At 40.3% G+C, this 15297-nt stretch overlaps 2 protein-coding genes across 2 annotated transcripts in view; both read right to left on the reverse strand.

The window, feature by feature from the left end:
* The window catches only part of LOC111896935 (2-isopropylmalate synthase A-like), a 27033-nt gene extending 17166 nt beyond the window's left edge, over positions 1-9867 (reverse strand). The window contains exon 1 of the mRNA XM_052771475.1: positions 9820-9867. The gene's annotated coding sequence lies outside the window, so the exon portion shown is untranslated. The remainder of the gene's footprint in view (positions 1-9819) is intronic.
* On the reverse strand, positions 9641-14359 carry LOC111896991 (2-isopropylmalate synthase A). The gene is made up of 10 exons (XM_023892969.3): positions 13621-14359; positions 11265-11478; positions 11100-11180; positions 10919-11008; positions 10745-10831; positions 10522-10622; positions 10369-10402; positions 10204-10278; positions 9994-10075; positions 9641-9899 (listed from the first exon to the last, which is right to left on the reverse strand). The coding sequence occupies exons 1-9, from the start codon at positions 14343-14345 to the stop codon at positions 10034-10036; spliced, it is 1449 nt and encodes a 482-aa protein (XP_023748737.1). The 5' UTR covers positions 14346-14359; the 3' UTR covers positions 9641-9899; positions 9994-10033.
* Between the last annotated feature and the right edge of the window lie 938 nt (positions 14360-15297).

Consider the following 15297-nt stretch of genomic DNA (forward strand, 5'->3'; position numbering starts at 1 on the left):
ACTACAGAGACAGTGGCAGAGATCACCGCCAAGTTCAGGGAGAGGGCTCTTCTCGTTCCTCAGTACGTAGCCGATGAGGAGATGAAGAAGGCCCGTTATCATGAGATGTTGCGGAGCGATATCCGCCAGTTTGTGAGCCTTTCCAGCTGTAAAACGCTGGATGACATGATTGCTAGGGCTCGGGAGAGGGAGATTGATCTCGAGATGGAGAAGAAGAGGAAACCGGAGGCGGTTTCGGGTTCAGGCGGTTCGGGCAAAAAGCCCAGGGTTTCAGATCACAGGTCCAGGGGACAGCCGAGCCACGGTCGATGTGGTAGGTGTGGGAAGATGCATGATGGGGTGTGCAAGGCAGGGAGTTCCGGCTGCTACAAGTGCGGTCGGATTGGGCATTTGAGTAAGGATTGTACGGCCCCTGCTACTGCCGTTGCAGCATCAGATTTGATTTGCTTTCAGTGCAATCAGAGGGGACATAAAAAGTCCCAGTGTCCGAGTTTAGCTGCAGCAGGGAAGGTGGCTGCACCTGCCCCTGCTACCTTGAGGATTACAGATGGCCGGCAGGGCCGAGCCGAGACGCCAGTGGCGAAGAGCAGGGCGTTTCAGATGACAGCAGAGGAGGCGCGAGCGACTCCTGATGTGGTGACGGGTATGTATCTTCCCTTCATCTCTTTATTATTATTATTGATTGATTATTGCTTATGATTGTATGTTTTATTTAGGGTCGTTCTCTGTGAACGACATTTCTGCTATGGTGCTATTCGATTCGGGGGCTACCCGATCATTTGTATCGCTTGCACTTAGCAATAGATTTAGTAGAGCTCCGGGGGATTTGGATTGTCCATTAGAGGTTGAGATAGCAGATGATAGGACCGTGAGGGTCGACAGAGTGCATAGAGGGTGTTCTCTTCAGTTATTTGATGAGCAGTTTTCAGTGGACCTGGTTCCTATTCCCCTGCGTGGGAATAAGGTTATTGTGGGCATGGATTGGCTAAGCCCCAATGGGGCGGTGATTGATTGTGAGCTTCAGCTGGTGAGGGTTCGCACTCCCAGTGGGGGAGAGTTAGTGATTCAGGGCGAGAGGCCAGAGCGTGGACCGACCTTTTGTTCCGCCGCAAGGGCGAGGCGCTATGTTCAGCAGGGTTGCACCGGTTTTGTAGCTTACGTATTGGATGCCCGGGAGAAGGGCAAGACGACAGTTGATGATGTTCCTATAGTGCGAGACTACCCGGATGTGTTTCCCGAGGATTTTTCGGGGATACCTCCTGAGAGGCAGGTTGAGTTCAGGATCGACCTAATTCCTGGTGCGGCTCCGATAGCCAAGGCACCGTATCGACTAGCTCCCCCTGAGATGCAGGAGTTGTCTACACAGCTGCAGGAGCTGTTAGACAAGGGTTTCATTCGGCCGAGCAGTTCGCCTTGGGGAGCGCCGATCCTGTTTGTGAGGAAGAAGGATGGGTCGCATCGTATGTGTATAGATTATCGGGAGTTGAATAAGGTAACGGTGAAGAACCGTTACCCACTTCCGAGGATAGATGATTTGTTTGATCAGCTTCAGGGAGCGTCTTGGTTCTCCAAGATCGATCTACGCTCCGGTTATCATCAGATGCGGGTTAGAGATGAGGATGTACAGAAGACTGCTTTCAGGACCAGGTATGGTCATTATGAGTTTGTGGTGATGCCATTTGGGCTCACCAATGCTCCAGCCGCGTTCATGGATCTCATGAATCGCGTGTGCAGGCCGATGCTGGATCGGTCAGTGATAGTATTCATAGATGATATCTTGGTATATTCCAAGACGCAGGAGCAGCATGAGGAGCACCTGCGGGAGGTGCTGGAGGCTTTGAGGGGGGAGAGACTTTTCGCAAAGTTCTCCAAATGTGAGTTCTGGTTGCGCGAGGTGCAGTTCCTTGGTCACCTCGTCAACCAGAAGGGTATCTTGGTAGATCCGGCTAAGATAGAGGCCGTGATGCAGTGGGAGGTCCCGAAATCTCCATCTGAGATTCGGAGCTTCCTAGGGTTGGCAGGGTATTATCGGAGATTTATTCAGGATTTCTCCAAGATAGCAGTGTCGCTCACCCGACTAACCAAGAAGTCGGTGGTATTTTGTTGGGGGCCTGAGCAGCAGGCAACATTCGAGACCCTCAGACAGAGATTGTGCGAGGCTCCGATCCTTACCTTGCCAGAGGGAGTAGAGGACTTCGTAGTCTACTGTGATGCCTCGATCACAGGTATGGGAGCAGTATTGATGCAACGAGGCCATGTGATAGCTTATGCCTCGAGACAGTTGAAGCCTCACGAGGCTAATTATCCTACCCATGATTTAGAGCCGGGGGCGGTTGTGTTTGCCCTCAAGATTTGGAGGCACTACCTTTATGGGGTCCGTTGTACTATTTACACGGATCACAAGAGTTTGAGGTACCTTATGGATCAGCCGAGTTTGAACATGAGGCAGAGGAGGTGGTTGGATGTGCTAAAGGATTATGATTGTGAGATCCTTTACCACCCAGGGAAGGACAACGTGGTGGCCGACGCCCTAAGCCGCAAAGTGTCGGCAGCCCCTATCAGGGATCTGTGTTTGAGGATGTCAGTGATTACTCCATTGTTGGAGCGGATCAAGGAGGCTCAGGTGGAGGGCCTCAAGGAGGAGAGGCAGAAGTGTGAGAGGATAGTGGGCCGAGTAGCCTCGTTTGATTATGACAGTCGGGGATTGCTGACGCTTCACGGGAGGGTGTGGGTACCGTACTGGGGTGGAGTACGGCAAGTGTTGATGGATGAGGCTCATAAGTCTCGGTTTTCTATCCACCCAGGGGCGACGAAGATGTATTGAGATCTTCGACCTGATTATTGGTGGCCCTGCATGAAGCGGGACGTCGCCTGGTATGTTGAGAGATGCCTGACCTGCCGGAAGGTCAAGGCGGAGCACCAGAGACCTCACGGCAAGATGCAGCCGTTAGACATTCCCGTGTGGAAATGGGAGGACATCACCATGGATTTTGTCACCAAGCTTCCCAGGACCGCACGAGGAGTGGATTCGATATGGGTAGTAGTGGATCGGTTGACGAAAAGTGCCCATTTTATCCCGATCCAGGAGAGTATATCGGCAGAGAAGTTAGCCGATATCTATGTGCGGGAGATTGTGGCACGTCATGGAGTGCCGGTATCGGTGGTGTCAGACCGAGATGTTCATTTTACATCCAGATTCTGGAAGCGGTTTCACGACAAGATGGGTACTCGTCTTCATTTCAGCACCGCTTTCCACCCTCAGACGGACGGGCAGAGTGAGAGGACGATTCAGACTCTTGAGGACATGCTCAGGGCATGTGTTCTAGACTTTGGTGGCAGTTGGGATACGTACCTTCCGTTAGCGGAATTTTCGTATAACAACAGTTATCATGCGAGCATTGATCGACCTCCCTTTGAGATGCTTTATGGGAGGAAGTGTAGGACCCCGATTTGTTGAGGCGAGGTCGGTCAGCGAGTCATCGGGAGCACATAAGTGGTGCTCAAGACGACCGAGTTGATCCAGCAGGTCCATAGTAGACTGCCGACTGCGCAGAGTCGGCAGAAGAGCTACGCCGACAGGAGGTGTTCGGACTTGGAATTCCAAGTGGGAGATATGGTCCTTCTGAAGGTCTCACCTTGGAAGGGTGTCATCAGATTCCGGAAGAGGGGCAAGTTGGGCCCCAGATTTATTGGTCCTTTCAGGGTTTTGGCCCGGGTGGGTCGGGTTGCTTATCGGTTAGATCTTCCTGAGGAGCTTAGTCAGATCCACAACACTTTCCATGTGTCTCAGTTGAGGAAGTGTTTGGTGGATGAGTCAGCAGTCGTTCCCCTAGAGGATATTCAGGTTGATAGCAGCCTGAATTATATTGAGAGGCCGGTTGCGATTCTGGACCGGAAGACCAAGACCTTGAGGAACAAGGAAATTCAGTTAGTGAAGGTGCAGTGGCAGCACCGGAAGGGGTCTGAGTGGACGTGGGAGGCTGAGGAGGAGATGAGAGAGCACTACCTAGAGATATTTGCAGATTCAGCCGTAGCAGACTTCGAGGACGAAGTCTGAGATAAGTGGGGGAGAATTGTAACGACCCGTCTCCGGTATGATGATTCCATGGTATTTATTTTGTAGTTTGCAAGAGGGACTCGGCGAGTTCATAGCCTGACTCGCCGAGTAGGGACGGGATTTCGAGCACGTGTTAGCTGGCGACTCGGCGAGTCCATATTCTGGACTCGACGAGTCTGTCTGTCTGTGAGAAACCCTAAATCCCCGGGTTGCCCACTATTTAAGCCACCTTATAGCCCCCAATCTCGCCTCCTTCACCCTCAGAGATCTGTGAGAGAACCCTAATTCGTTCTTGAGTAATTTATGTGATCTTGTGTGCATTTGTGAAGGCTTGAAGAAGGAGAAGAAGAAAGGAGCAAGGAGAAGAGTTGTAGAGCAAAGATTCAGGGGAAAACCAGAGTTCTTTGAGGTATTCTTCGGATTTCTTTCCCTTTTATGCTTTAAAAACCCCTCTAGATCTAGTTGATGCTATTCTCAAGCCTTATGTTGTTATGGAAGCCCTTTTATGTCGAGATATCCTTAGATCTGTCCATTTAGGAGTTGTAGAGCCCAGATCTATTACCTTTATGGAGCTATTTTGCATCATAACCCTAGATCTACCCTTTTAAGTGCCTTTTTAGCCTTTATCCCCTTTTTCATGTGTTTGTACACGTAAAGTTGGAAACTTCACGTGGTAAATCAGCTTATTGGACTCAAATCTATCATTTGTATGTAACGGATTCAAGCAGAATCGAGTGTAGAATAGTTGCATGGTTGTGACTCGGCGAGTCGGAAGAACGACTCGGCGAGTCGAGTCGCGAGTCCCCGATTTCTTCCTTTTGAGCGATGTCGAGTGGGACCAGTGAGTAGTGGAGTGGACTCAGCGAGTTTGAGGGTAGACTCAGTAATGGAGGGACTCGGCGAGTTGTTCATACAACTCGGCGAGTCCAAGGCAATCTTCTTAGCTCGAAGAACAACTCGTCGAGTTGTTCATATGACTCAGCGAGTCGGATGCAGATTGCCTAAGTTTTTGATTCAAAAGAGAACTTGTCGAGTTGATGCCATACTCGACGAGTAGCAGCGAGTAGGGTCGAGGAGTAAGAATAGGGACTCGGCGAGTTGGCGGCCCAACTCGGCGAGTCAGATCAACCGTGAGTTGACTTTGACCGAGAGTTGACTTTGACAAAGGGTAAAAGGGTCATTTTACCCAGTGCAGTGTTTAGTATTTGATTGAGTGTGTTTATGGACTTGTAGCCGGGGAGATACCGGAGCAGCAGCAGTTAGCTTCCAGAGCCATACACACAGCAGCCAGTTCGCGAGGTGAGTTTCCTTCCAGTAGGATCAGGGTCTAAGGCCGCAATGTCGGCCCGTTCAGTTAGTAGTAGTTTCAGGACCCAGTCCAATGCAGTAGCTAGTATGTTTGACGCCTCCGTGGCTCAGACAGGATGTATGTGTTTATGCGATGTTCAGTCAGTTAGCTTCGGACTTCGGTCCGATGGAGGGGACAAGGTCCCGGTCAGTCAGCTTCGGACTTCGGTCCGATGGAGGGGACAAGGTCCCAGTCAGTCAGCTTCGGACTTCGGTCCGATGGAGGGGACAAGGTCCCAGTCAGTCAGCTTCGGACTTCGGTCCGCTGGAGGGGGCAAGGCCCCAGTATGTGCTTTATATGTTCTTATATGGTATGCGGTAGTTTGGGGGAGCTCACTAAGCTTTGTGCTTGCAGTTTCAGTTTTGGTTTCAGGTACTTCCGCAAGCAGAGGGAAGAGCTCGGGATGATGACATCGCACACACCACAACTTCAACTTTTATCCTGGGAGTTGATTCAGTTTTGATTTTGATATGACATAGATATGATAAAGTTTTCCGCACAGTGTTCTTTTTTATTATGTTTGGGATACATTACGTATGGTTTTATGATATGACACTCAGATTATGGTTTTGGTTATATTGAAAAATGAAATTTTTGGGTCGTATTTTTGGGTCGTTTCAAAGTTAGCAATGTTAAGTATAGGAAAACAAAAGTTTCAATTGGGAAAAGTTGTTTTGCTATAATTAAGGGACATGAAATTATACTTCATTGCAATTCTAAAAGCTTAGATTGAGATTTTAATCATCTTTAGTCAAGGATATATATATATATATGAATTTTATGTTGGAATGGTTCAACTTAAGAAAATTCTATATATATATATATATATATATATATATATATATATATATATATATATATATATATATATGTATATATTGCATTCTCAAAATTCGATTATGATTACGGCATCTCTCTTCATAGTCGAATTATGAAAACATGGCAAATTAAAAATATAGTAGCAAAAGACTGGTCTAGGATCATGTCTTTATGTGAGACATTATGAATCGTTTCCCATATGCTTCAAATATAAGATCGATTATATGTGCTATAATATTTATCCTTTCTAAAATTTTCAAATGCCTAGGGCATTAAGAGGGAAAAGGTCTAGAATTGGATATGACTAAAATAATTAAGCAATTGTTGAGGTCAATATGAGGTTTTACCAAAGATTGGCTGCTCAGGGACAGTTGGAAGTATGGTGTAAATTTTAGGAAAGGACCATATTGACATATTCTGAAAAGAGGTAGCTGTTGTTCAGAAGTGATAGTCAAAATGGGAATATGAAAATGTTTCCATAGGTGGAAGTTATTCTTTAAATCTGTGTAAGATTAGGAAAAAAAACTTAATGCAAGAAGGATGTTCAAGGGAATGTAATTTGAATTTGAGACTTCGTTTCCATGGAATTAATCTCCATTGGAGTACTTTGCAATGTCCGGTGACAAGTCTTTGTGACTTTGTGCATAGTCATTACAAGAGGATCAATGCATATAAGTTAAGAATTTAACAAATGTCGGTAAATGGCAGAAATTTGGATTTCTTACATTTACGATAAGGATTTGGGACTGTGAAATGAGAATCATTGGAATTATGTTCAATTGATCTATTCCACAAATTAAGGATCATAGAAAAACATAGTGCGCATACTTGGGTTATGGTGTAACTATTGTTTGGACAAACATAGTCTGCATGTTTGGAGCATAAAATGACTATTGTTTTAGATTCAAGTATAAAGTTTATTATTTGAAACATTATACAATGAATAATGAGTAATCAATATGGTGTTTAAATAAAAGGTGTTTTATTTACTCTCAAAGGTGCTTGGGGTCATATTATTCTTGTATTTCACTTTGCATGTTTTGACTTCCCGAATAACTAAGTTATTCAAATTCTCCACAGTTAGTCATATGTTGGAAGTAGATATGAATCAAGACTGTCATGAAGTTGGCTTGTAGATGTCTAAGGTGTTGGACATAGCAAGAGTTGCTACAACATTCATGAGTGCTCTTGGAATGAGACTCGAGTATTGGATTAAACCCACCCATGGATCCTATGGAAATGAAAAGTCATGGGTATTAGGGTTTACATGAATGTAACCCTAATCCTCCATACTATATAAAGAGGTCTTTGGCACATGAAATGACACTAGTGTGTGAGGATACAAGAGCGGGACGATTTCTAATGTGGTTACTATTCTCTCAAGCTTTCCAAGGTGTTTTTGGTGATTTGTGATTCCACTTGAGGCATCCACATTATTGGTGCTAGGCTCTTGAAGCTCCAAGGAATCAACCACAAGTAAAAGGTATGTCATTCTACTAGATTCTTGTATTGTACATACTTCACATTATGCTAGTTAGGACGAAACCTTGGAACATTGAATATTCACATGTATAATAGAGAAAACATAAATCCAAGGTTAATAGGGTTGCATGCACACCATAAGAGTGTTATAATTCTCAAAACCCATCACTAACTCCTTACAAACACCAAGACCGTGTATGTTAGGGCATTCGATCTCTCCATCGGAAAATTAGCAAGGCACCATTACGGAAAGAAAAGGAATCAGGAACATGGCATCATCTTCCTCAAAGCCAATGCATCCAAGTAAGTACCACTGATTTCTTATCAAACTTATGTTAACTGATCTTGATTCATACGTGTTAACTCTAATACGTACTTCATCGAAGACATGATTAATCACTTGATAAAATAATCCCAATAGACTAATATTAAAACCCAGAAGCTTTTATACCAATTGTTGTAAACAAAGAGGGTAAGATGCACTAAAACGAAAAAGCCCTAATGCAATAAACGAACCAGAAATCTGATTCACAAGAACAATATTAGTTCATGTGGAATATGACTAAGATATCAAACCAAAATCAATCACATGCAACGAAAAACACAAAAAAAAAGTAAATCAAAAGAGACACAGAGATTTATGTGGAAAACACAAATAAGGAAAAACCACGGGCGGAGGAAGCCAAGAACCAATCCACTAAAATATTCTAGTGTTTACCGACCTTGATCAAAGTGATTACAATGAGTTATAATGATTTGGTGATAAAGGGGAAAACACTAGAAAATGTCGTTCAAGAAAAGAAGAAGAAGAATAAGTCTTCAAAACTCTCTCTTCATAAAAAAATCATACGTTCAATGAGATTAAAAGGCAAAGAGTTTTGATCAATTTGGCTAATTTGGTCCTTTAAGAATGGAGTATCTGCATTTCAGGAACTACTCATTTTTTACACCCGAAGACATTTATTTTAAACTTGGTGCCCTTTTTAGACATGAAACAACCATTTTAGACATAAAACAACCAAATTAGATCTGAATTGCTGAAAAGACAATATAGCCCTTGAACTAAGCAGTACTTGTCAATTTCGAAGACATATTTCCACAGTTACCAAACCATTAGTACGATTTTATTTCATATTTTGAATCGACATAATTTTTATTTGCTATATTTTCTTTGATTAGGGTTTACCGTTTTATTAATTTTATATATGTTTGGGACCCAACAAGTGGTATCAAAGCATGATGGACTTTATATTCTAGGTATGTATATGGTTATGATTTATTATCTCTCTTATTATGTAACTATTATATTAGTTTATGTTTAATATGTTTTCAAAACAGCCAATCACTCGACTTCTTCTAATCAAAATACCACATGGTAGCATTTGGCAAGGCTATGATTATGAGAAAAAAATATTGTCAAATTTACCATCGTGTCCTTCATACAAAGTTATAGTCTTATAGAAACTAAATAGTAATCAACATAATCGATGTCTCTCAATAAATGACCAAAAACAAGAGCCCAAAAATGTATTAATATGACTCATCCCAGGGAAACGCCAAACAAATAAAAAGTTAAAAAACACCCAAATAAAATCTTTTTCTAAACAAAAACAAATCAAGACCCTAAATTAGAAAGATGATAAGAACTCATATCAATTTAACTTTCCGACCAATCTGCTCTTTATCAAACTTATTTTGCGTTTTTTTAAGTAATAAGGAAATTTATTTACATGAAATTTAGTTACAACAATCACTGCCTCGGACATAACCAATCCCTAATGACATCAAGATGTTTAAAACCCAATACATGGTACAACTTTTACAACAGAAGTTACTATGACCTGATTGCAATAAAAAAAGAATAAACTTAATAGCTTTTTAAGCATTTTCCCGAGTTTAAACGAAGCCAATGACATCAAGATGTTACATAAATATACAATTTCGAAATTTTATAGCTATTAAGTAACAAATTTAAGCCCAATCCTTAATTACATCCTTTAAAAGTTAATGGCATACCAGTAAATTCTGACTTATATCATATTGTTTCTTCATGTTTAATTATGGCACAAAATAATCTCTTCATGTTTAATTATGGCACAAAATAATCTCTAACCTTGTTTTCAATGCACTGATCATCAACAAAACCAAGACATAAATGTGTAAGAGTCCGGTGATAAGGTCATAGAATAGGGCCTACAAGAAGATATGTTGAAAGATCAATACAAATTACACATTTTAAGTAATCTAAAATAATAAGACTATGCATAAGATTAAAATGGTGCATTACCTAAAGAATAACTATGTGTCTATGTGTAAATACCAATGCCTCATTTTGATACCAATGTTATTAGGTCGTCATCAGTGATAACCTGGGAGATAAAGAAGGCAAATAGTAGGGTTAATTATAAACTCACATTCAAGCATAGTTAAAAAAAATGATTTCCTTGGTTAATAAACATTTGATATAGATATCATCAAAAGAAAGAGTTTTCACTACCTTTTTCATTTCAGCTACGGATTTAAAGCGCCAAAAAAGATCATTAAGTTCATTTCCCTCAAATTTATAACCAAGCTGGAGAGAAAATAAAATATGTTTAATACATAACTAAAATAGTTGCTCATTTTTTTATCAAAAGATCACAATATCAACATTGCACTTTACCTCAAAAAGTTTAGCTTTTAGAGCATGGCGACCACTGCATAACAATATTTGCAAATCATTAATGAATCAATGGAAGTGATCATATTAAAGAGTCATATGCTAATAATAATCATGGAGCATATAATTATATGAACCAACTCTAATTCAGTATACCTAAGTTTTCCAAGTGTAAGTCCAGACTCATTAGATCGGTGAAGTCCTATATCTTCAGGAGACATGATTTCATAAGTGCTTTTGTTCTTTAAGACCCCATCCTACAAAATAGAAAGCAAGGTCATGTGTCTAGTAATTTAAATAAAAACTATATATTAAATCAAGCCACATGAGTACATGACATATATTATATAACATGTTAATTATATAATATATAACCAACCTGATGGATTCCACTTTCATGAGCGAATGCATTAGCACCAACAATAGCCTTATGTGGTTGCACCATTAGTCCACTGTATTCTTCCACCTATAAATATAACAACACATGTTCAAAGTGAAGCAAGAACTAGTGTTTAAAAATATTATTAGATGTTAATTAAGTTTTGACATATACCATCTTGCTAGCCATGACAATATGTTCTGTTTTGATGTCAGTGTAAAGACCACCCAATAATTCACCTTTGCTTTTTATAGTCATTACCACCTATCATAATTACAAATAATACATTATTAACAACAAGCAAGTTAACAATGGAAGAACACTTGATTATCGAAATTTTGTAAATTACACTCACCTCTTCAAAAGAAGCATTTCCAGCTCTCTCTCCGATTCCATTTATTGTTACTTCTAATTGTCTTGCACCCGAATAAGCTCCCTGGAATTCGAATAGGTAAGCATATGAAGTTATGAATCAAACTTTAATATAAAAACATAATGATTAATATATAAGCATATGTACCTCTAAAGTATTGGCAGTAGCAAGTCCAAGGTCATTATGGCAGTGGGTAGAAATGATGACATTCTGAATTCCAGGGGTGTTGGCTTTTATGTCAGCAATAAGCTGCCCAAATTCACGAGGCCAATTATAGCCAACTGTATCAGGAATGCAAAGAGTAGTTGCACCCGCTTTAACAGCCTCACCTAGGACCTCATATAAAAATTCTCTATCAGATCTGTTAACAAACATAACGCAGATTACAATGATGAACAATAACAACCCCTAATCCTAACAAATTGCACAATTCAGAAAGGAAGTGGAACAAAACACAAAAAAGAAATTGGGCTAGCTACATCATGGATTCATGGTCAACTCACCTTCATTTTGAGCAATATCAACATGCTTGTTCTTCAAATTATACAAGCATACAACCATGAGTCGTATATAACGATCTACCTAACTCGGTAAGTTGACGGGGGATGTGGAGTTTTCCTTGGTGACTCCTCGTCGAACTGAGTGCGGACCAGAATGGTGGAGGTGCATGGCGGTATAGTCTTAGGTTTATGGTCGGACTAGTAAATTACACTAATGGTCCTTATGGTTTGGTCCAACATCTGTGTTTGGTCCCCCCCCCTTTTTTTTGTCATTCAACCATCCTCTACTATTTTTTATCACGATTTTGGTACATGCCATACCCAGAATCGTACTAATTTTTTATTTACTTATTATATATTTATAATTTTTAGCTTTTAATAATAAAATAACCCTACCTCCACCTCACCCACTTAAAACCCTAGCCTGATACATATATATCTCTGTGTTCTTAAGCTCTCTTGAAGACCTAAACTAATGGACTACGCCTCTAGAAGTTTTTGGTCCGTCGTAGACCACCTCTACGGGTGTAAACAAGTCGACTTACTCGTGATCGACTCGTTAAAAACTCGACTCGAACTCGAGTTAAACGAGTCCGAGTCGAGCTCGAGCTTAGTTTCAAGCTCATTTATTAAACGAGCACAAGCCCGAGCTTCATTTGCCAAGACTTATTAGACTCACAAGCCTAAATGAGCCTATGCATAATAATATAATATAATTTTTACTTTTAATTTTGAATATTAAATTATAAATAAATAAATAATTATTGAAAATCTAATAATTAATGAAAAACAAGCTTTTTACCAAGCTTAAAAATACAAATGAGCTTGATATTTGACTATTAACCGAGCCGAGTTCGAGCCGAACATTGGCTCGTTTAAGCATGTCTGACAAACGAGTTGAGCACGAGCCAAGCACAAACCTTTTAAATCATCCACGAATCGAGCTCAAACTTTGAAACTAAAACTCGAATCAAACCGAGCTCACGCTCGAGCCACATGAATTTTAAACGAGTTGAGCCTGAGACTACCTAGGCTCGAGTTTGACTCGGCTCGTTTACATCCCTGACCACCTCTAACCACCACCTTCTTCGTCAAACAACTTCCTGTTACTGATATGGAAATGTAGATTGGTTTATGCAAAATGGGTCCACCCGAATCAGCTAAAGGTCACTCATCACATCCTTAGACCGCCATCTCCATCACTAATGATACCGATGGACCATTAGAAAAGGGGTGACAATGTTTGCGGTGACGGTTGGTGATTCTCGGGATGGAAGGGGATCCGAGGTGAAAGGGGGTGGTGAAGGGTGGTGGTTGTCGGAGGTGAAATGGAGCGTCAGTTGTATTTGTCAAAGGTGAACAGGGTATATATAGATGGTGACCATTGTAGTTGCCGGATCTCTCAACAAGGATGGGTGAAGGTGGGGTATGATTGGTTGGTACCAACAAAATAAATAAACAGTAAAAGATATAAACAAATAAAAAACTAAAAAAAGTACAAAATGATATTTATCAAAAACAATATAATTATTTTATGTCTCACAAAGATGGAACGTCTAGTATAAAACTTACTGCAGGTTCAAGGAAAAACAAAACTCAAGGACGAGACAATCTTATAACTGAACAAAACATAGAGATCGGAACATAGGGAAAATTATTAAAATTTAAATTTCTGGTTTTCTTATTTAAATTGAATATCGTGTGGAGCGGTTCGTTTTTTTTATAATATAAAAAGACTATGGAATCAAAAGTTTAAAACAATAGCATTGGAATATTGATGCGACCACTTATAAGTTCTCTAATATTCTTTTTATGCCATGTATAGTATCCCACTTTTTATGTCGTGTATCACAAGTTTATTATATTTTTATAATGGTTAACCAAATTAGTATGAAACATAAACACAATAATTGTATCGTTGAACGTTAAATATGAAAAGAGATATGTATGATATTGATATTTCGTAAGTTATAAAAGTAATGACATTTTATCGAATAATGTACCTTCCAGCATCTTCCGGGCTAAATTGAACGTCATTACAGCCCAAACTTCGAGCGTATGCAACCATGGTCCTCGCTTTTTCAATCACATCTTCTTTCGACATCTTTAACTTATACTTCATATGAATCTCACTTGTTGCTATAAAAATATGTATCCTTGGGAATTTGGCATATTTCACAGCTTCCCATGCTTTATCGATATCATTCTTATTGCATCTTGCTAGACCACATATAACTGGTATACGACCATTTTGATTAACCTCAGCATTCCCAACCTCACATGCAATCAACTTAACAGTTTCTAGATCGGCTTTGTTGGAAGCAGGAAACCCTACTTCAATGATGTCAACACCGAGTTTTGCAAGTTGATGAGCTATGTCAAGCTTTTGCTTAGGGGACATAGAGGCACCCGGTGCTTGTTCACCATCACGTAGGGTGGTATCCAAGATGCGTACTCGGTTAGGGTCTTGAATATGGTTAGGGATGTAGTTTGGACTTTGGCAACATAGGATTACGTTTGAGTTTGATTTATGGGGTCGGGTTTTTGAGGTTTTGAAATAAGATTGGATCGCAGTTGGATGGGTAGTGGTGGTGGTCTTGGCGGTGGTTGTGGTGGTGGTAGGGGTCGTAGAAAGGAAACAAGAGATACGTATGAGAGAGCCTTCCATTGATAGTTTGAAAAGTAACAACGGTTTTCTTTTGTGTTTGATGGAGATATATGCGACCATAGAAATTTTCTAATTGTGGCAAAAGGTGCAAGGCTTTGTATCATTAATATATAGGCCAAATTGGGGCCTACGTCGCCTTTGTCCTTGTTAACAATTTGTATTGGTCTACGTTGACTTTGTTTAATAATTAGAATGAACTAAATGAATAAAAGGAACTTAAGATAAGATATAAGGAGCGATTCAAACATGATAACAGCAAGCAAGTGGCTTGAAGCATTCAAACGATAGTCCAAGGTGGCTGTGCCTTCACCTACCAACTTATGGTAGTCGCAATGCAATAACTCGGATATTTAAGGAATTTAGAAAAGCATATCTATTACTTACAATATATAATCTTATTTAACTAAACATCGTCAGATTAAAGTTTCATGACATAGTAAGAAGGGGGTAATTTGATGCGGATTGCCGTTTGCGAGCATTACCGGCGACCCCTTTAGCGGCGACAGTGGGCAATAGCGGCGACATGTAACGCGTTAATTACACGTCGCCATTATTGTCCAGTGTCACAGATAAAGGTGTTACCGGTAATGCCAAGATTTCTTATAGTGTTAATTTCATACTTCAAAAATAAAGAATCTCATAACAATTAATTATGTGAACCAATTTTTGTATCCTTAGTAATCTTGAAAACAAACGAATAGATAATTATTATTGATGATTGATGATGGATTACCCACTAATTAGTTTTTAATAACGGTACAATAATTAGCTCACATAATTAGGGGGTGTTCGGTAAAGAGAAATGAGAGGAGGAAAATGAAATTATTTCTATTTCCCTTGTTTGTATAAGGCTGAGAAATTAAAAAATGAGAAATAAATGATTTCTCATTCCACATTTTTCTTTCTCTATCTATTATAGAGAAATGGAGAGAAAAGAAAAATATACCCAAAACCAAGAAATGAAAAAAGAGGTTGAGAGTTAGAAAAAAGCAAAGAAATGACGAAAGAAAGG

Source organism: Lactuca sativa, chromosome 1 (genome assembly GCF_002870075.4).
Source record: "Lactuca sativa cultivar Salinas chromosome 1, Lsat_Salinas_v11, whole genome shotgun sequence".
In the NCBI taxonomy this organism is placed as follows: domain Eukaryota; kingdom Viridiplantae; phylum Streptophyta; class Magnoliopsida; order Asterales; family Asteraceae; genus Lactuca; species Lactuca sativa.